Below are 23423 nucleotides of genomic sequence, written 5' to 3' on the forward strand. Positions count from 1 at the left end.
TACCAGAATTTTTTCCATTGTCCTTTCAGCATTTTCTCTAATGTGTACATCCACATGAGGTTACCATTTTTCTTTCAGGCCTTGAAGATGGAACGCCTCACACTTACCTGAGTTCAGCAGCACAGAATCTTGGCATGCTAACTGCACTTCTTAGCATTTCTTGGATAAAGTCTTTTTAAGTTCTCATTAGAATTTTCCCAATCTACATTTGATCAGTACTGACAAAATGCCTCCATATTTTTAATTCATTCAGGTCAGCAATAAAAATCTTTTCCATTTCAACCATTTATTTCTGAACCTCCTATTGAGATCAAACCTGACTTTGATTTTGTCCAGCAATATATACTTTCTGTGTAACCCAGTGCCATCACATTTTCCTCATGTCTAGCTAATTTTATTTCAGTCTTATGTGTGCCTCTGACATTTTTAGTTTCCTTAGAAGCCCAAGTTGATAACTTTCATGGAAAGAAAGATCGAATGGAGTTGAATGAATCACCAGTTGAATAAAAATAGTTAAAATGATAGCCAAGCAAACTATATCACTGTCCTCCAAGCGAAATTGTGTTTTAAAATGATTAGTGCATATCTTCTAACTCATCCCATTCAGATTCCCTTTCTACTCAAATATATAATAACAATTCCCCAATCTTTCTTTCTCTAAAACACACATACACACACACACACACACACACACACACACACACACCCGTTCATGTTGACAACAGTTAAATGATGATTCTAGATTGATAGATAAGTCAGTAAATAATGACCATACTCATTTTATATAGAATTAATATTAACATGTAACAGTTCTATTTTGTAGATTATATGAAATGATCACTAAGAGCAAATCTGATTGTCTTATTATTTCTACACAGCCTATCCATGCGCATACCTGAGCAGAAACACTATCATTGTTTGCTGTACAGGTTAGCCAGCCAGTGCTGACCCATAGGCTACCTGCCTACCACAGGTACAAGTCCACTAGGGAAATCACAGCTTTTCCAGCTTTCCCTGCTGTGCCAGAATTGCTCACTCACTCTTTCTGGAAGGCAGGGAGGGAAAGAGAGAAGCAAAGGGAGAGAGGGAAGGAAGGAAAGGAGGGAGAGAGGGAAGTGGGGAGGGAGAAAGGGAGGAAGGCAGGAAGAGACGGAGGGAGGAAAGAAGGGAGGAAAGAAGGGGGAGATATCTGTCAATTTGAACTTTATGACGTAAATCTACATTGTCATAGACGATGACAGCATTTAGCTGGTAGGCTTCTGAAAAGTAATAAATATACCTCCAAAGAGAATTAAACACAGCAAGGGTATTTAAAATACAGTGTCACAAATCAGATTAGAAGGCTGCTACAGTAGCTGATTATAGATTTCTCCCCTTTTCAAGCAGTGTACACATTAACATGCAAACACAGTGCACCTTTATTCCTTCCACTCAGTAAGTTGATGAACAAATGCACATGGAAATGAGTATGGCTAAGGCATCACAACTCTGAAAAATTTCTAAAGTATGGAACTTGGAAATGTGTTGCGCTCACACGTGCATTCACATACACACACACACACATGTGCATACACATACACACATACCAACTCTTCTTCCAATTGCCTTAGGATAAATACATGGTAGCCACAGAAATCTATTAGAAAATGAGGGTAACAATTTGAAATTTATAAATATTCAAACCTTTACTAAAAGCAGCTTGCATGTGAAATTTAAATGGCATACAGTACTCTGGGAAAAGGTTCCATTCCAAAGTTCTAGGAAAAAGAATTGTATGTTCAGATGACATGAACTAATCAAATATATCTAAGCATCATCTGGAAAACTTAATGGCATGCCATAACTTAATATCATAGTCAATATGCATAACAGAACCCCATAATTATTTCTCTGATAATCCAGCCAAAATAGCAGCAAAGAAGTAATTGAAGCAATATAAAAATGAAACAGAAGGAGACAAAGGGAAAAAAAAAACAAAAAAAATACACTCATGATATCACTGAAATGACTTGATATAAGGCAGTTCAACCCAGGATATTTTAAAAAATGTTGTTGTTGTTGCATTCATAGACATGTTCCAGCAGTCACTAAGATGTCTTCATGAGTCATGAGACAACTGAGACCTTTGCTATGAATCCAAGCTCCCTTCTGCTGAAGCAAGGCTTGATGAGAAAGTACTGGATGTGCAGTGAGGGTTTGGGTAGCATCTCCATGTCAAGCCACAGAAGGGGAAAGAAGCCATCCATCTCTCTGTGAGCAGTGTCCAGGGGTCACAGCGGCCATGCCTTCTTCCCAACAGCTGCAGAGTGAAGCTTGGAACCCACCACAAAAGTCACATGCTGTTCTTTTCTCTGTTCTGTCACTAACACCAGACTTCTCCAAGATGGAAGCTTCCAGAAGGCAATATACCACCTAAATTTCTTTCCCAGATGGGTTGGATTTCCATTAACAATCCTACCAAAGGCAGATCTTAGATTTGCAAAAAAAAGAATATATATATATATATGTGTATATATATATATATATATATATATACACACACACACATACTTGTGTCTACTTTAGTGTATAATGCAGGTTATATTTCCCTGAAGAGCTTTCCTTCCAAGATGCTAAAGGAAAATGTGAATCTATAGATGTTAATGTATCTATTATTAAGATGAAGAAATGATCAAAAAAGCAGGAAAAACAAAATCTGGGGGAAAGATACCATTTCATGGTCTTTTCTAAAGCAAGACAATCATCATCTTCACACGGAAGTATTTGGAGACTTTATAGCTAGTGATGTGTAACTAGAGCATGTTTTGTTGATATGTTTTCACATGCTGAAAGTCTTTGCAATATGATTTTTAAATGGGAATTTAAAAAATATACAATAAAGTTATGTGCTAAGCCGAGGTGGCTGATTTTTACATATTTTATATTTCATAATTAACCAGCTTTCAGTGAATACCTCACATCCACCCTAGGTATTGTTTGGTGTATTGATTTGCTCCTTTTAAAGAGAGATGAAAGATCACACAAATACACAAAATTAAAAGAATAAAAGCAGGTATCCCAACTTCTAAAGTGGAGCTGGTAAGTATATACACTCCTGATTCTATTTGTGGTGGCTCCTTCGACTTTGTGGCTTCTAATCAAGAACTGTTGTCTATTTTTAAATGCTGGATCATTTAACTCAAGGAGTCAGTGAATGTGTACGTAGATCCCTATGTGAGTAGAGGGAAAAAATAATAAATTCAGACAATTGTTTTCTATTCTTCCTAATTCTCTCTCAATAAATAAACCTTATGAGTAGGAGTGGAAGTCAAGATGGAGACTTTAAATCAAATCTTGATTTGTTCCATATTGCGGTATTACAGGAATTCCAGTTTCCATAAAGAGGCGGTTCATTACCTGCCTGGCTCCCTAGAAAACCAGGTCCTCACTAGCATTGACTTCTGATGGAAGTCTTGTACCTGGAGAACTTCTAGCACCTTTTTTAATGATAACTCAGAGGGTACATTTATTAATTTGGCGCTGATATTTCAAAACAAATGAGTGAAACAAAGAGTATGCTGGTTTTTTCAAATCTACCATGAAAATATCGGTAGCCACAGTCTGCTTAGTGATGTAACTGAATATGATATCCAATGACTAGAAAGAGTAACCCAGCTAAGAGAGAGAAAAATATCCCAGCTGGCGCCAGGAAAAACGACCAGCCATAGAGCACAGAGGGCGTGAATTCCCAGCAGTCTTTCATTTTCATGGCTTTGTAGCTTTCCATGTCAGCCACTGCCTGCACCCAGATGACATAGAGCATCACCACCAGGGAGAACAGGACACCTGAGAAGGAAAGAAGAGACATTGCCCATAAACTGCTCTTCATATCCAACCTCTCCTGAAGTTAAGCTCTGTACGAATAGCCCCAGCCCAAACAAATTTTCTCTGGATAGCTTTCCGTGCCTGCTTCATAGACTGTTTACTTTCATTTATTTAATGCTTTTGTAACATTTTTATCTTACTTTTAATTAGCATATATAACCATGGTTCCTTTTCATAATCCCACAGATGGATACTTTAAAGCATTTTGAGGAAATAAATCAGCATAATAACAGCAGCAACAGTTGATATGTATATATGGGGTTGCTTATTGGGTGGGAGGGATTATGTTGGGTGTTCCACGGACTGAGAATGGTAGTATATGCTTATAATTCCAGCTACTCAGGAGTTAGACATTTGGAGGAACATATTTAGAGGCTATCTTGCAAAAAATTTTAGCAAGACATCATTTTAATAAACAACCAAGTAGCATGCACCTGTAATGCTATATAGGACCATAAGTCCAGGCCAGCCCCAGGCAAAAACAGGAAATTTCATCTAAAACAAAAAGGACTTGAGCATAGCACAAGTGGTAGAACACCTGCCTACTAAGTCTGAGGTCTTGAGTTCAAATCCTGGTGCTGCTGATAAAAAGCAAAAAGAATGAAAGATCCCATTCTGTACACAACTTACATTCCAGTATTTTCTTTACTAGATGCTTAATTTTAGGTGAGATTTTAATATAATTTTTTGCTTCCAATACCTTTAATAAACTAGTGAAACAGTCAGGTAGGGTTTTGTTTTTATGTATGTGACTAAAGCTGGTAGTTTTCACAGATTGTTTTCACTTTAGGTCATTCTAACTCTTATGAAGCTGTTACAATTCAGCAAACTAGAGCTACAATTAAATATGATCCTGAAAGCAGATTCGAGATGAGTATTACATGAAGTCAAAGGTGAAATCACTGAAGGCATACAGATACACATGATTCTCTAAATGTGAAATAGAGCTCAGAACAGTGGCTCACATTTCTAATCCCAAACTACCTGGAAGGCTAAGACTGCAGGACCAAGACATGAGAAAGGGTATCAAGGTTTGTGAAGTAATGCACCTTCTATCTGGTGAATATTAATTACAATAAAAATATATGAAAAAAAGATTGCAGGGACATAATTCAAAACTATGCTGAACAGAAAAATATGAAAGATTCTATCTTCGATTAGCCATCATAAATGCTGACTGGAGATGTGGCTCAAGTTGTAGAACACCAGCCAAGCAAGGAACAGTCCCTTAGTACCCAGTACCGGCGATGATGATGATGATGATGATGATGTTGATGATGATGATGATGATGGTGATGAAAGAAAAATGAAACTGAAATAGATACCTTGAAGATTAGTTGTAGCACATGGAAATAATACAAAAGAAGGAAGAATGGGGAATGATGATAAGTAGAGTCAGAGGAATATAAAACCATAGGTTGGAGATCAGGAGACTTATAAAGAGAAACAAGGGAAAGAGAAAACAGAAAGAGAAGGAAAAGCACGGAAGGAGGGAAGGAGGAGAGGTGAGAAGGTAGGTCGAAAGACAGAAATGAATAGAGGGAGGGAGGAAAGAAAGACAACATAATTATGAAATATATCTAAAATCTACCCGTTCAAAAGACACATTTGGATTTCGAAGTGTGGGAAACACTTGGTCTTAACCACTGCTGTGACAGAAAGGCTTTGTGAACCTGAAAATTTGAGAATAACTTTAGCATATGCATTTTAGTGTACCTGCTACCATAAAAATGACCTGCAACACACTGCACCTGTGCCCTGAACTGCAGACTGTAGAGAAACACTCCTGCTTACCCACAAGTAAATGACAATCCCTACACACACACACACACACACACACACACACACACACACTCACACACACACACACACACTCACACACACTCACACACATGCGCGCGTGCACTACAACCCAAAGGATTCTCACTGGCCCTGAAGAAAAATATACTGAGGGCACACTCTATGTATCCAAAAGTCCAACACAAATACACTGAGCATTATCCTAGTCATTGATTCTTGAGTTGAACCTCTAGGTATTGTGGTAGTCAGCTTTCGGTCATCACCACCGTCACATACCTCAGATAACTACATTATAAACAGGAAGTAATCATTGTTGATCCCAGTTGCAGATGTTTCAGTCCATGGGCGCCCAGCCCTCGGGCTTTGGGGCCTGTGATGAGATAACACCTGTGACAGCAGTACATGGTGAAGAAAAGTGCCAGAGTCATGGAAGCAAGCAGAATAAGGGAAGGGAGAAGCCATAGACAGAGATACAGAGACAGAGACACAGAGGGCGCATAGGAAGAGAGAGAATCAATGCTCCAGTCTCACCTTCAAAGGTATGCCTCCAATGATCTCACTGGTTTCCTCTAGGCTCTCTCTTCAAAGGTTTCCATGTATACCTCCAATGCCACAGCCTGGCAAAGAAGCCAGCCTTTAAAAGACCCTAGGAAAGATACTCAGTCCAGGTCCATACTCATGCCAATTTACCATTTCCATCCTATAATGGCTAGTGTATTGGAAACATTAATGCAACTCTGTCACAAAGACCAGAAAAGGAAGTTTTTGGAGAGAAAAGAGCAGCTTTTGAGAGCCCATTTATGAATCACAATTAAGTTAATTGTGTTCCTACTACGCAGAGGGCATCTCTACCCAGGGCCATAAATTTCATAAAGAATCCTGGGAGGAAGACATAAAGTGCAGGTGGGAGGCCTCATATACATGCCAAAGAAAGCCAGGATCAGGGCAAGGAGTTTGGCCTGATGGTAGAGTGCTTGCCTAGCATGGACAAAGACCCAAGTTCCATTCCTTGGTACCACATACATAGAAAAAAGCCAGAAGTGATGCTGAGGCGCAAGGGGTAGAGCTCTAGCCTTGAGAAAGCCCAAGAACAGTGCTCAGGCCCCGAGCTCAAGCCCAGGACTGGCAAAAAAAAAGCCAGGATCAGAACTTAGACCATTTTATAATGAGAATTCCAGAATTTGTCATGATGCTTTACTAATAAGAAGCCTCCTTCACACTGTAGAATGTGATATAAATGCAAATACTGCCTCAGGCAGAGCTGTGAAGCCACTGAGCAACAACCACATTACTGAGAAATAGTAAAGCCATCGTGGGCAAGCAAAACCCTACTTCCAAAGCTGTACTTCAGCTTTCTGACAACAATATGGCTATGCCATGTGTTGTCTAGCGGCTCTGTGCCTTCCAATCCATTTTCTCAGCCAATATATAGACAGTGTTCTCTGAGAATGGAAAGACCCGGCTTAAACATTTGCATAATAGCTTTCACCTCCTGCAAAAACCTTGCAAACCTCTGTGTTGTTTGTTGATATGGTTGTTATTTTCCTTGGATCGTGTAAATCTCAGGCTTTCAGATTTTTCTATGAAAACAGGAAACTGCCTTTATGAAAACCCAATGGCCTTCTATGCATCTTCCAAAAGCTACAAAGCCCATTCCTGAATTTAAGTGGTTCAAAAAGTGTCTAGTAGATAACAAAGTAGATGATTATTAGAAAGGAAAAGTTAACTTATATGCAAACATCACTGTTAGTTGAAGAAGGACTACACTGTGAAAGGATTGAGGTCATGGCTTTCACAATCATCTCTAATTGTTCACTAATTGAAGACACAGACCACTGAAATTGTATCAAATCAGTGTATGATTGTAGAATAATTGTAAAACAATTAGTATCTTCCTATCCGTGAAATTGTGTGTGTATGTGTGTGTATATATAAGAGAGCAAGGGAGACAATGAGAGAGACAGAGACAGAGACACAGAGAGACACAGAGGCAGAGAGGCAGAAGCAGACAGAAGGAAAATGAAGTGACAAGCCTGGATAAAGTATTTACAACTTATGACAATGATTTAACTGAGATAGTAGCCAGATAAATTCTGTGAAGCTGCTGAGGTCTCTGAGCAAGTGAAGACTCCACAGTCTAGAGGTTGTTACCTATTATAGCCACACTGATCAAACTAATAAATGCATTGATATTAATTGCAATTGTATGTCTCAGTTCTAGAATATTCAGCTACAAATTTAAAAAGTATGACTAGCTTTACTGAGCCCTATGACATACAACTAGAAGGAAATCTATCAGTGCAGGATGGTAGTTACTAGACAGATAAGTCATGGAAGCATGCATACATAGATATGAAAGGATCAAGCAGAGAAGTAACACTGATGTCATGGCTCATGCCTGTAATCGAGACTTGAACTTAGCCAGGGCAGAAAAGGCCATGAAATTCTAATCTCCAACTCACCAGCAAAATCCTAGAAGGGCAGCTTATGGCTCATGAGGTAGAAGGCCAGCCTTGAAAACAAAGGACAAATAGAGCCAAGCAACAGTGTGAGACCTTGAGTTCGAGATCCAGTATCAGAAAACAAACAAAAAATGATTTAAGAAACAGAAAGAGAGAAAATATTTTTATCTGAGGGTCTGATATATTAAAAACATGACAAGATTGCAAAATGACTTTGCAAAGACCTGGGGAGTAAACATTCAAAAATGACAGTGCCAAGATATGTTTAGATAAGAATGAGGTCTGTAGTAAAGAATCGGCCCCTATGAGTGCCCTCGTAGCTAGTGGAGTAACTCAGTTGAGGGCAGGAGAAATCTCCAAGCATCCAACTGCAGAGAAAACTGAGGATTTTTTTCTAATGGCTAAATATATACCAGATTTGTTGCTTCTCCATCTCATTCTTTTAATCAATGGGAACGTCACATACAGGAAAACGTACAGATTTCAGATGTACTACTCAATGAATTTTGACACATATAAACACCAGTACAGCCATTAAAAGTAGAATGTAGCCAGGTGCTCATAGCTTATACCTGAAATCCTAGCTACTCAAAAGGTTGAGATATGAGGATCATAGTTCAAAGCCAGCTGGGGCACAAAAGTCCCAATGAAACTCTTATCTCCAACTAACCATTCAGAAAACTGAAACGGAATTGTGCCTCCAGTGACAGAGCATAAGCCTTGAGCAAAAAGAGCTCAGGGGCAGCACCCAGGCTCTGAGTTCAAGGCTCACTATGGAAAAAAAGGAAGAATGTATTCTTTCCTCAGAGTGGTTTTCATGTGCCTTCACACCTCACTCATTCCTACCAAAGTATTGCTGTGCTGTTATAGTTTAGTTTTATCCTTAGAACTTTATGTAAACAAAATGAGCTAGACAAAAAGGGGGTAAGGAAGGATGAGTAAGAATATTGAAAGAGGTGACATTTATCAAGATATATTGTATTCATAAAATGCTTTGTACAACTACATTAGGATAATGTTAAAAAATAAAATGAATAATAAAATAGGAAGAAAAGAAAAAATTGGCTGTTTCCCGTATATTTTCCTCTGCATCTCAGAGTTTTGTTGTGCTATAGAGCCCTCATTTTTACTGTTAAGCCAATATTCCATTGTATAAGGCTATCCCAATTTGATTATTCATTTATCTACTGATGAACATTTAATAAATATTGGAATATTATGAATGAAGCTACTATAAATACATTGCTTTGTGATGTTTTAACATATGCATAGAGTTCTGAAACGGTAAATAGTCTTTTCTTGGCCAACTAGCTTTGAAGAATAAGATTCCTTATAGAACATCATGGTATGGCAAACTGACAAATGGTGCTGGATTTTACAGTCCTACAGATGCAAGGCAGGGACCTGACAAGAGCCTAACACATTTCTTAAAACAAACAAACAACCCCCCCCCAAGAAACTTCTTCGATTTATCTTCCTCCAATTCCTTTTTTTCTACACAGAGATTTTACCAGTAATTCAAAAATGCTCACTAATCAATTACGTTTCCCAAGGGCTTACAGCACCCGGGAATCATGTGAATAGTCTTACTTTACTTTTTAAAGTTTCTTCATCTTTTTATTTTTCTTGCCAGTCCTGGGGACTGAACTCAGGCCTGAGCACTATGCTTGGGCTTTCCTCAAGGTTAGTGCTCTACCACTTGAGCCACAGTACCAGTTCTGGCTTTTCTGTATATGTGGTACTGAGGAATCAAACCCGGGTCTTTGTGCATGGTAGGCAAGCAATCTACCATAGGCCAAACTCTCGGCCCCAAATTTCTTCATTTTTTTTTTAAATTTCATATTGGGCTGGGAGTGTAACCTAGAGGTAGAGTGCTTGCCTAGCATTCAGGAAGCCTGGGTTCAATTTCTTGGTACCACATACATAGAAAAAAACAGAAGTGGTGCTGTGGCTCAAGTGGTAGAGCCCTAGCCTTGGAAAAGCTCAAGCACAGTGCCCAGTCCCTGAGTTCAGTCCCAGGACTGACAAAATAAGTTTTCATTTTGTATTGCTATTGAATAAACCATACAAATTTTATGATATTTTATTGTCACACAAATGCCTATGGACTGGGATCCCCACTGAGAAGGCCAAATGCCACTTGACTTTGTGTTCTCTGACTCCTCTAACTTCTTGGGAAGGACAAACCTCCCTGGTTATTTCAGGAGCATGTCTTGGCTTTGAAAGGTTAAGGATCATTTTTTTTCTTTCTCTCAAGTTCCATTTGGATATTATAATATCATTATGAGCCATGCAAAATTAGCAGTCCAGTCAGATGGACCTTAGGCAACCTATGGGACGCATTCTGTTTCTCTTCTGTTATATACCAAATGCAATGGGTCTGACAGGGATACAGTCTCATCTTTCCCAGACATTACAATGAAGGAAAAGGAGCTAGGTCGTGAGGAGCTGGATATGAGGATTCATGGATGTTTAGATCTCCCACTAGGATAGAATCACAGTGGTCCTTCAGACTATGAATGTAAGGGATCCATTAAGATGATTAGATTGCCCCCCCCCCTGCACGTATGACTCCCAGTGACACTTCAGATGAGATATTGTAAATAGCATCCTAAAGTATCCTCATAGCATTCTCACTATCTGTTCCTTCAGTTACTCATAGGGCAAACTATAAAATAGAAAGGTCCAGTCATAAATAATACACACATTGTAAGCTACTTTTATTATGGTATACTGTTATGATCATCTTATTTTCTTGGTAGTTATTACCATGCTTAATTTATAAACTAAACTTCATTACAGATGGATATATATACACACAGGGAAATGCATAGGCTAGATGCAGTTCAGTCCCAGGCTCTCGCTGGGGGTCTTAGAGAATGTGCTTTGAGGATAAGAGAAAAATAGAAGGTCATCTCACTTACATATGCACTTCCAAAATATTAAGTATACACATTTTTAAATGCCTTGATAGTTACAAACCTGTTTGCAGCAGGAACAGCAAATACTGCAGAATTTGAGTTCCTCCTCTAGCACGGCAGGAAGGCTCACCTCCACTCTCAGCCGTAGCCCAAGCCCAGGTCCATCTTACCACATGGTATCCTGCTTCTATAGAAATATACTTGCCACTGTACTGTAATGTCTCTTCAAGGAAACTTCACTAACCAGTGCATGGTAACAAACACTCTTAGCTTATTCCTCTTTTGATTTCCCTTGATTTCTCTCTGGTTTTCTGAGAAAGCCATATTTTATAATGTGATTATTGTACCACATTTGCACATATCTGGTTTCCCAGCACTCATTGCTACAAGTCTCGGTCATACTACCTTTCAAATGCATTGATTGTCTCTTTCCTATTTGTACTCAGTTAAGCAACCCTGCACATTACGTATTAGATTCTCCAAACACTTCAGACTGAATTAACTTGATTTAATAACTTTGAGAATGAAATGTTGATATAGTCATTCTCAGAATAAATACATCTGAGCACTTCCAAGAAATTTTAACAGAGAATCATCAGGAGGGCTTGGCCCTTTCTACAATTAGAATTTAAAATGTAAAATCCAGAATTTTGGGGGCTTGGAGCATGGCTTAGTGGTAGAGTGCTCACCTAGCATGCATGAAGCCCTGGGTTTGATTCCCCAGAACCACACACACAGAAAAAGCCGAAAGTGGCACTGTGGCAGAGTGCTAGCCTCAAAGAGAGTCCAAAAGCAGTGCCCAGGCCTTGAGTTCAAGCCCCAGGACTGGCAACAAACAAACAACAAAGACATATATAATTGTGTTTAATGCCTAGGAAGTATTTGCTGACCATTATTGACTTTCAAAATGTGAATGAAAAGCACAAATCTGGATTCTGATTTCCCTAGTTCAAATCCAGCCTCAAAGATTTCTTGGCTAAAAAGTTTTTCCCTTTACTGAGTGTATTTCTGTTATCCTCTTCTCAGTTTCTCCATTGGTAAAATAGAGATCCTGCCAGTAGTCCTATCAGAAAGCAGTCATGAAATAATTCTCAGCACTTCACTGCTTGGAGCATGTCAACATTTAAAAAGCACTGGTTTTGTCATTATTGCTGCTATTGTTAATATCAAGGTTTGGCATGTGCTCCAGCTAATATTTAGCAAATGTGACTCTGAAGTCTTCCAGAGTATCAGAGATTCTCAAGTGACCTGGAGATTTTAGGACCAGCCAAGAAGCAAAAGAATCAAACAGCCAAGGGGGCCTTTCAATTCAACTTCCAGCTCTGAGACTTATCAGACCACAAGGTGGCACCAGTCCCAGCCCCCACCCCCACCCAGTCCCAGTCCCAACACTGAACACTGAGAAGAAAAGATGAAGAAAAGATGAAACCAGGCTAGGACTTATTCACACAGCGTTATGCTCTGCTCTTAGTGTCCCATGGTTTTTGTCAACAACCCTTTAATTATAGAAAGTAAAACGTTCTTTCTAAAGTAGTCTCTTGGCTTAAGTCAGCATGGTCATTTAGATGAATCTGTATCTAATGTGATTTTGATTTTTCTTTCTGCTAAGAAACTATATAGGTAAAAAAAAAATTCACGTAAACTATCCAAATTAGTGGACAGGGAAATCAACATTCCTGCACATGTTGTACTAGTTATTTCTGAGCAAAAAGAATTTGTTGAGTGGGAGTAATGTGGGATGATGGAAAATATATACAGGGAGAGGAAAGACCTTGTAGTGAGTAAAGAGAAGGTGCTTTGATATGCCTGCTTTAGAAAAGGAGAATAAAGCATATGAAAACTCAGTTCAATTGTCCATGATGACAAAACCTAATTCTAGATCACTATATGGTTTATTGGGGTCGTAATAATTTCCATTTTATCTATCTGAAACCCCCTTAAACAAGTGAATATTACTTATATAGCCTACAAATGTTCTGTGTTCTTAGAACAGCACTAGATTTTCTCAAGAGGATGTTGAGTATGTGTAAGGGAGACATATGTTCTAATTTAAAGTTCAGAGTTTTCCAGAAAATCACCACCACCACCACCACCACTATCATCATCATCATCATCATCATCATCATCATCTTCACCATCATCAGATTTTATTTTTACTGGTATTGAGGTTTGAATTCACTGCCTCCTGCTTGCTAGGCTGGCACTTTACACTTACGATACACCTGGAACCTAGACTTCTACTGGGTATTTTAGAGATGGACTCAACTGGATTGTTTTCTATCCAGGCAGACTTCAAACCATGATCTTTTAGATCTCATCTGCTCCAAAGCTGAGAATATAGACACGAGCCTTTGGTGAATGGTTTCTACTAAAGTTGTTCTTAAGCTAGCTTCTTGCTCTCTAGAGATATTTGGAGAGGATAAATAGGGAATTGCAAGAGACGGGCAGAGCTGGGGACTCTAAGGCAGCCACGAGTTCCCTACAAAAAAAACAACAGTGTCAGTTCTCATCTTCATACTCACTCCCTGGCTGAGCTGTAATGAGCTTCTGGAATTTATCCTTGGGGCATTGCCTCCTTTTTGTACACCTGCCCTAGGAAACCTCCATCAACAGAGATCCTGAAGGTTGAAACACACACATATTGACTAAAAAACAACATTTATGGTAAGATGTAGGGGTCAGAGGAAAAACTCTCACAGAAGAATCTGAGAAAGGTAACAACATTGTAAAGTGTTTTCAGAATTATAAACTGCTCGGGCTTTTCTTATTCTACCTTGAGGAAAGGCTGACTTACTCTAATACTTAGCATTTGTATGAAATGTTACAACAGAAACGTTATAAAATCTCTAGCCAGGAGTTGGTGATTTATGCCTAGAATTCTAGCTACTCAGGAAACTGAGAACTGAGAAGCATGGTATGAAGACATACCAAGCAGACTGCATACCTCTACAGTTATCTCCAATTAACTCCAAAAATCCAGAAATGGAGATGTGGCTCAAATGTAGAATGCCAGTCATGAGTGAAAAAGAAAGTTGAGGGTGTGGTACTCTAGTTCAAGCCTCATTGCCAGCAAGAGAGACAGACAGATAGACAGACAGACAGACAGACAGACGACAGAGATAGAGAGAAAAAGAAAGGAAGAGAAAGAGGAGAAAGAAAGAAAAAAGGAGAAAGGAAGGAATAGAGGAAAGAAAGAAGAGAAAAAGAGAAAGGAAGGTAGGAAGTAAAGAGAGAAGGAAGGAAAGAAAGAAGGAAGGAAGGAAGGCAAGAAGGAAGGCAGGCAGGCAGGCAGGCAGGCAGGCAGGCAGGAAGGAAGGAAGGAAGGAAGGAAGGAAGGAAGGAAGGAAGGAAGGAAGAGAAGGAAGGAAAACCTTCCAACAGTTGTAATAGAATTGGTAACAAAATCAGTTTCTAAACAAATCCCCATCTCTGACAACTGCAGCATGACACATTATTCAGAGCATGGTCCTTTCAAAAGCATGTTGATAACAGTGGCCTTCAAAGATTCTGCTCTGTGAAAGCAGCTGAAGAAGCCAAAAATAAATAAATAAATAAATAGATAGATAGTCTTTCTATAGTTTATCAACTTAGGTCACTAATTCTGCTACAAGGGGCCAATTGAGCTGGTGATATGTCAGGAACAAGCAGTTTTTCTCAAGTATTTTTTTTGCTTTCCACTGTCTTCCTCCTACACAACAGAGTTCTGAGTGAACTCTAAGACCTGGGCTTAATGAATAATTCTATTTCCTTTTGGGAAGTTTGAGTTCTGAGTTTTTCCCAGGTGCCTACAATGTGTACATGAGAAAAGACGGTGTGATCTGGACTGTTCGCCCCAGACAGAAGCCTCTGTGCTTAGCAGGGGCAGGAGCTACGTGTTCCGTGAGCTGGTACCAGACACCCACAGGCAGCAGGTGCAGCCATGCCCCGGGCAAACTGCAGGCCATCGGCAAGCCTCTCCTAATCCCTCGGGGTCTCTCACTGCCTCCACAAACTCCTCTCCTGTTTTCTCTGTGGCCCGATTCAGCTTTACCTAGAGTAGGAGAATGGAGTGAGGCACAAAATGAGCACCTCTTGTGAGCCTTGTCTTTGGTCTCGGTCAAAGGAAAATGAACTGCTGGAGAAACCCCGTGGGTTCCTGAGAACTATGTCCTCTCAGAGTGTGGTGCTGGTGGTCAGTAGGGGATTCCCTTTTATTCTGTGGCCACTATTGTAGCCATTTTACTGTGTGTACAAATAAACATAGTTGATTAATGAGCTATTGCAATGTTCTTCTTTTTTCCAGTCCTGGGGTTTGAACTCAGGGCCTGGGCTTTGTCCTTGAGCTTTCTCAAGGCTAGCACTCAACCACTTGAGCCACAGCACCACTTCCAGCTTTTTTCTGTGTATGTGGTACTAAGGAATCGAACCCAGGGCTTTATCATGCTAGGCAAGCACTCTATCACTAGGCTACACTCCCAGCCCTATTGCAATATTCTTTGACCTTTTGAAGGAATTAAGAAAAAATGTTACTAGTCCTGCTTGTTTTCAAATCCATCTGCCTGGCTGGAGACAGGATGGCTAGCCTTCAGGCTGTGCTGGTCTTACATGTACATGGGTCTACACAATTCATGCCAACATACTCTGATCATGTACCTGGTGGGCAATGACCAGCCCAGGACACAGTTATCCTTGGGGTATAAGCATACTCTGGGGTGACACTATGGGACAGCATGAACAGTCATAGGCAACAAGCAAACCAAGTGTCTGCTGTAGCTCCCTCAGCAACCACAAGGCAAGATTACATGGCAAATGTATTCTCACTTTCATGAATACTTCTTGTACCAGCAAGTGGGCCCTGGGACTCACTCATGACTAGCCAAGTGCCAACCCAAAAGGCCAACAAGGGACTTGACCAAAACTCACAAGCTCTTCAGGCTCCTTCCTCCTCAGTGAGAAACTCCATCCATTCTTTCAGTCAGCCCACAACTAAAAGCAGCCACCCCCACTTGCCTTGTGAGTCAAGGAGATTTCAATTATACCACAAAAGTGTTTGTCTCCTGCTGTGCTGGTGAAGTCAGGCTTTCTGGTTTCAGTGGCTTATCCCTTGGCATCTTAGAATACCTGTTGGTGCTTTTTGAACGCTTCCTTGTGTTACACACTCATGCAGAGTCATAGTGGTGCTCACATTGGGATTTGTCTCTACAGCAGTTGTCTATCATGTTTAGATGACCATGCTTTCTCTAAGGCACCTGCTGCTTTGCTACCATATCCAGTATCTAATAAGGAGTTGACACCTGTCTTCCGGCAAAAGAACACATGCTAATAGCTTTGTATCAGATTTCCCCATAAGGCCACATTCAAATCAGCGCCGACACTTGTTGAGGCTTGTCCCAGTGCATGCTGACTCACAAACGGAAAGGCTTGAGGTTGAAGTGCCCTGACAGTCACTACTCTGTCTAGAGCTGACCCTCCTCAGGAATAGGTGATCTGGTCTTCTAACAAGGGGTCTTCCCACATGGAGGGTATGGCCACCGCTGTCCTCCGAGCCTGGTTCTGGGTCTGTGAGTGCAGCCTGGAGAAACCCACAGGCCTACATTTGTTTCCAAATGACAGCTGTAGGCTCCTAAGGCCCGGTATGGAATGCCCCAGCCTTCTGCCAATGTCCTGGCACATGTCCCAGAATGGTGTTTGGAATGTGGTTGTGCCTTTCTCTAAGATTCTTCTGCCCAAATAAATAGGGTCCAGTCCTAATGTGTGACATTGATAAAGCAGCCATAACACCCCGAGTGCAGGCTGCATGGGTTTCTAACTGTCAAGCAGAGCAGAACAGCTACAGGTGACTCAGGAGTGCATTGGACAAGGCAAGCCTAAAGAAGAAAAGACTGGAGGAGACTGAGTTCTAAGGTTCACGGTTTGAAGCTAGCCTGGGGAGGTAATTCATGAGACTCTTATCTTCAGTGAACCACCAGAAAAGCTAGAAATGGAGCTGTGGCTCAAAGTAGTAACGGGTTTGCCTCGAAGACAAAAGCTTAGAATACTTCACAGATCCTGAGTTCAAGCCCAGGACCAGCACACTCACACACAAAATAGCCAGTGCATGTGGGTTTTAAACAGAAGAAATGCATTTAGATAATATACACGAGTCCCAATGGAAGAAAACAAAACTGTAATGGTGGAGAAAAAGAGTTTTAACCTATGAAAAGTAACTTGTAAAGATGTGCTTATCAAAAATGTTATAGAGTGGGTGCTGGTGGCTCACACCTGTAATTCTAGCTACTCCAGAGACTGATATCTGAGGATCGGGGTTCAAAACAGCCAGAACAGGAAAGTATGTGAAACTCTTATCTCAAATAACCCACCAGAAAACTGAAAGTGCCACTGTAGTTCAAAGTGGTATTGAACTAGCCTTGTGTTGAACTAGCCCAGAATTCAAGCCCAATAATAGAGGGAGGGAGGGAGGGAGGGAGGGAGGGAGAGAGAGAGAGAGAGAGAGAGAGAGAGAGAGAGAGAGAGAGAGAGAGAGAGAGAGAGAGAGAGAGAGAGTGTTCCATATATTGATATGTTAGAAGAGATATGGCATGATCCCTCTTTTAAAGATAAAAAAATAAATATATCATGTGAGAGAGCAAAGGCTTTTACAGCCTGGGGAGCAAGGCAAGGAAAGAACTCTCCACTCTGAGCCTCAGTGCTCTTAGCCATTTAATGATGACACGAGGACAGAGGCTATATGATGGTTAAGTATGTTAACTCATGGGAACTTGAAAGTCTCTGATAAGGTCTGGACATATAGCTAGTATGAAAGACTTATTATTATGTACAGACAGTCATCATTCCTATTACAGGAAGACTGAAATCCAGATCTGAGTCTTGAAACGCCAATAATGAAGAAATGGAGGTCAACTGTGGCGGGAAGCCATAGTGTTTGCTATGTACCTACCTGCAGCGATGTAGGATCCACCCCCAGCTTTATAAAGGAAGTGGCTGGCGAAAGGGGCTGCACAGATGATCAGGAAGCTTGCAGTCAGGACAGCAATCACACCTAGCAGCATCAGGACTGCCCAGAACCCCCTGTAAACTGGACATCCCAAGAGAAAAGGAGGGAAGAAAAGCACAATTAGTTTGTGAATACAGCAGACTGTTCACAGGAAGTCTCTTTCCTATCCATTTTTCTAATTTCACTGCCATTATCCGGGCAAAGGGTCTAAGCAAAGGTCCTGAAAATGTTTAAACCGTTATTGCCAATGACTTTGGATCATTGTTGTCAATGCTGGCATCCTCCAATAACCTTCTCATTCTGAACTTGCTAGATGCCATAGATAGCTTTGTGGCCATATTTTCCAGGTTAGAAACGAAACAGGTGAGGTGCTGTTCATTCTTGGTCACATAGAATTGTTTAGTGCCAAATGTACATAAACATGAAAGGCGTTCTCATAATTTTTAAGTGTTGTCTCACATTCTTTGCTAAGCTGGTATTTATACAAGAGTGAACCTTTGGGGCCGGGAGTTTGGCCTAGTGGTTGAGTGCTTGCTTAGCACGCACAAAGACCTGGGTTCAATTTCTTGTTACCACATATCCATAGGAAAAAAAAAGCTGGAAGTGTGCTTTTATTCAAGAGGTAGAGGACTAGACTGGAGAAAGCTCAAGGACAGTGCTCAGGCCCTGAGTTCAAGGCACAGGACTGGCAAGAAAAAGCAAAAGAAGAGTGAACCTTTGGCAAGTGATAATAATGAGTGTATCTTGATCAATATCACTCCTCTAAACATTCTCACCCACTACCCCACACCTCCTCCTCCTCTCACTTTTCTGAAATTTTAGCTCATTTATTGAGTTCCTCAGACAACTAAGCATAGAATTACCCCACAACCCAACAATTCCACTCCTGGGTATTTATCCAATAGAGCACAAACAGTAAAGCTACCAGTGCAAGCATGTTCATTGCAGCATTATATACCATAGCTAAGAAATAAAATCAGTCCAGATGTCCCTCAATGGTGAATTGACGGAGATCATGTGACACATAATTCTATTTCTCGATCAGAAAGAATGGTATTGTATAATTCATAAGGAAATGGAAAGACTTGGAAAAAATATATTAAGTGAAGTAAGCCAGACAATGTGCCTATAAATCTACAAGGAAACCCACTATGTTTTACTGTACAATCAGCTACAGATGTGCAACTTTTTACTATAACAGGAGCTTTCTTGATCTCTGTCTCTTCTGTAAGACACAGAATCTTGTAGCCATTTTCTATTGGAAGAATTACTCAGTACAATGTGCATGATATAATAAGAGGCCAATGAATTACTTTACTTTGTGGTTGCTTTTATTGATGTTACTGTCAAAATTGACTTCTTTCTCTCTATATCAGCTGGAATTGAGTTCAGCAAAGAGAAAATGAATGAATTCCCTCAGAAAGTCTGTACACTGCCTTTGAGGTTGCTATTCTCTTCAAGTATAGTTTAGTGCAGTACAGAAGTTGTTTGTGGGCAAAGTGGATTACTAGCACAGAAAGTGTCACAAAATTTTCATGTTATTTATTTCCTTCTTGGTTAACACCTTAAGAAATTTTGGCCATGCTTTCTATCATATGACTCTCCTCCTAAAATAAAGTACAAATAGATCATACTAGATAACTAATGCCAAGACAGCAACCCATCATGATTTCTGACCCAGACCTGAAATTTGAAAAGATTCATTCGACAGTCAGAGTGATTCCTTTTGAACTGGAAAATGGAAAGTGTGGAATGGTTAACAGTTAGCTTCCTTTGAAGCTAACAGGAAACCCTAGTAGCTAGATTCTATATGATGAGGGGAAGCCAGTTAAGGATTTCAGCACTTTTTGGAGAAAGCAGGTAAGAAGGGAAGAGGGGCTATAAGAAGGCAAAGGCATGCTAAAGGAGAGGAAGACAGAGAAATCAAATGATAAATGGGAAATAAACATTTCCCCAGAGCTACCAACTGCAGGATCCTATTAACTGCTAGACTTCTGATTGTGTCCTTCTCATTTGTGAAAAGCAGGAAAAACAGGAGGTTGCTGGAGTTTTGACCAGAAGTTCCTCAGTGCTGTTCCTTTGTACTTTATTTTCTATGTTATGTTTTAAGCATTCACAGTGCCTACCCACAAATGTATTACAAAATTAAGACTTCTGGTCTCATAACATTATATTAACTAGCTTTCCTAAGGGTCACACTTTTGAATCCCAATGTGTAGTTTTAAACAATAGCTGTCATGTAGAATTGGGCAGAGTATGGTCATTGTCCGAAGTAAAACTAAGACAATCAGACAATCTACAAAATGAATTAAGTTTACATGCTTTGTGTGTCAAATACAAGATAGAGACTGGGTTTAACTCATGTTATGGCTCTGTAACACCCTGGCTTTCTATGCCAGCAAGTAGGATGTTTATAAAACATCCAGTGGTGATAAATTTAAATAACATAACACAGTAAATCCTACAACATATTTGTTGTGATTACATCTATTACTAAATTTTGTAATAAATACTTTAGTCAATAGTACAATTATACTAACTCTCACAGATTTATGAAGAGGCTTTCATTACTAATACATGTTAGAATGTCTCTGATTCTCACTGTATATATATATAATAGTTTATGAAAGTTTACAAGCATAATATATATATGATATGTATATCATATATATGTATGTGATTATATATGTACCCGCAATTTAGAGAGTGTTTTTGTGTGATTTTTGTTGGTTATGGGGCTTGAATTCAGGGACTGGGAGCTGCTTTCAGGTAGATAATTGGTGAGAAGAGTCTCAGGGACTTTCTTACTGGCTTTGAACCTTGATCTTCAGACCTCAGCCTCCCTGAGTAGCTAGGATTACAGCCATGAGCCACCAGCACCCAGCTGTGCCTGATGTTTTATTGTCTCATACTCTCTTGACCTTGAATATATCTCAGGAACAACTGAGTTTCTTTTCTTTTTCTTTATAGGAGCCTATAAATTAAAAACACCAGTAAAACCTTGCGTTGATGATGTCGATCCATGTTTAGTGAAAAGTAGTACAATTCAATATGTAGTTAAATCAAGATTGAACTTCTATTAAGTCTTATCAGAACATGAAGCAAGATTTACAATGTTAGTGGAATTATATATAATCGATGTCATCATAATTAGATTAATTAATGTTTAATCTGAATCCATACAAGATCAGAATTAAAGTATCCTTTCAATGAAATTAAGTTCTGCTGACTATAAATAACGCAGTAGATTGACCTAACAATGAACCTGAGCTGAATGTTGAAATGAAGCTAGAAATCAGTCTTGTCATCAATGGGATACAAATGATTCCTCTACAATGTTTTGTCTTTGTGTTTATCTGTTTATCTATTTATCTAGTTTTGTACTAGCTCTGGGGCTTGTACTCAGAGCCTAGAGTTCTAGATTGGCTTTATTTCTTTTTTTTTTTGATTGGCTTTATTTCTTAATGTTATTGTTCTACCACTTGCAGAACAGGCGTGGTACCCCTACTTGTAACTCTTTGGTGAGTAATTGGAGATAGAGTCTCCTGGACTTTTCTGTCTTGACTGGCCTAGAACCATGATCCTCAGCTCTCAGCCTGTTGAGTGGCTAGGACTACAGGTATTTGCCACCATTATCCAGTTCAGAGTATATTTCCTCTATTTCTTTTTTACTTTCCGTCAGTTGTGGGGCTTAAACTTAGGGGATAGTCTCTGTACCTAAACTCTTTGGCTCAAGGCTAGCACTCTCTACTCTGAGCCACAGTACCCCTCTGGCTTTCTGGTGGATAACTGGTGATAAGAGTCTCATGGGCTTTGCTGCTAGCTTTTGAACTGCTATCATATCTCAGCCTCCACGGACATGGTGGCCACAGTGTATTTTCACAAACAGATTGAAGAAATGCTTTCTCTAGCAATTTACTTATTTATTTTCACCAAAAAATGAGCTCAGAGTGTACTGAAATAAGAAAAGATATTCTGAAATATGTCATTCCTTATCTTTATATTTCCCCCTCATATACAGTATTTTTAAAACTTTTTTTGGAGAACTATTCTGTCATTACTTCACAAAGATAAAGAGCCCTCATATCATTAGAGCTTGTCTGGTAAAATGTACACCTCCGTTCATTATGTCTATTTTATTCATAAAAGAACAGACTGCTAAGTAATGCATATCAACTGATTTTTAACTTCAATTTTAAAATCTAAATATGCATCCAAAGATCTTGAGTATACCTGAAATGACCTAAGTAGGAAGTGCAGAGAAACATCTATTAGGATTTTTTTGGAGAAGAAACCTAAAATTTGCCTAAAACCACAGGACAATTGGTCTTAAGTGACCATTAATTATGCAGTTTAATATGTATATAGGCCAAGGGGTAGAGGGGTAGCACCCAGGCTCATAGTTCAAGTCCCATGACTAACCAAAAAAAAAAATTAAAAAGGATAGAACAGTGAGTATTCATTTGGGAGAGGTGGGAGGGGATTGGTCTTGAGGCTTGAACTTTGGGCCCGGGCATTGTCCCTGAGTTCTTTTGCTGGGCTAGATTCTACCACTTTGAGCCACAGCTCCAGTTCTAGTTATTGAGTGATTAATTGGAAGTAAGAGTCTCACAGGGATTTTTCTACCTGGGCTGGCTTCTAACTGTGATCCTTAGATCTCTGCCTCCTGAGTAGCTAGGATTACAGGTATGAGGCACTGATGCCCAGCAATTATTGCTATTCACGCAGAGACTCAAGGGGCTTATCTATAGTTGGCCAGTTCCGTAGAGAGAGATGAATAAACTCTGGTATTGCTACTATTATTGGTAGAATAAAACATGCTAGAATAAAGGATGCCTTTACAGATTTTCATTTGTATGCCTCAAGAGTTTTCTATTAAGATATTACAACTTCCTCTTGATTTTTCCATAGCATAATTAAACAATAACTATTCTTTGACACACACTATACAGAGAAAAGCTAACTCAAATGATCACAATTCCATAGCCATGGTATTTTGCTATCTTATTTTTTGGTACTTCATAATTCCATAGCCTTGGTATTTTGCTATGTTATTTTTCTGGTACTTATGTATCAGAATGTAAATGTTTTATGTACAGCTTAAAGATAAACTTGAGTGTTAGCCATTCTTCTTCCAAACTTGCTATATATTACCCTAGATGCACAAAGTGAGTTCTGTTCCAACACATCCTCAGGTGCACACTGTGGGAAGTGTTAGAAAATGTTTTAAGTGAAACCCAAACAATTCTCATCGCATCGCTTCACCTCCCTCCCTCTGCAGTAAATGGAGGCCTCCAGCATATGCCACTTGAGCGTGAGGCAAGACACTCTCTCACAGACCAGCAAATCTGCCCTTCACCTCCATGAACTGTTTCTGTTTGTCCTGGCAGAGCCTGGCAAGGC

General features: G+C 39.7%; 1 protein-coding gene across 1 annotated transcript in view; it reads right to left on the minus strand.

The window, feature by feature from the left end:
• Positions 1 to 3604: 3604 nt before the first annotated feature.
• Positions 3605 to 23423, minus strand: part of Tmem182 (transmembrane protein 182) — a 39780-nt gene continuing 19961 nt past the window's right edge. Inside the window, exons 4-5 of the mRNA XM_090336081.1 lie at positions 17964 to 18101; positions 3605 to 3825 (exon numbers count right to left, since the gene is read on the minus strand). Of these exons, the coding sequence (XP_090192207.1) occupies positions 3605 to 3825; positions 17964 to 18101 (359 nt within the window). The remainder of the gene's footprint in view (positions 3826 to 17963; positions 18102 to 23423) is intronic.

The sequence above is a fragment of the Megascapheus bottae genome, chromosome 7 (assembly GCF_031878675.1).
Source record: "Megascapheus bottae isolate mThoBot1 chromosome 7, mThoBot2.hap1, whole genome shotgun sequence".
Classification (NCBI taxonomy): Eukaryota; Metazoa; Chordata; class Mammalia; order Rodentia; family Geomyidae; genus Megascapheus; species Megascapheus bottae.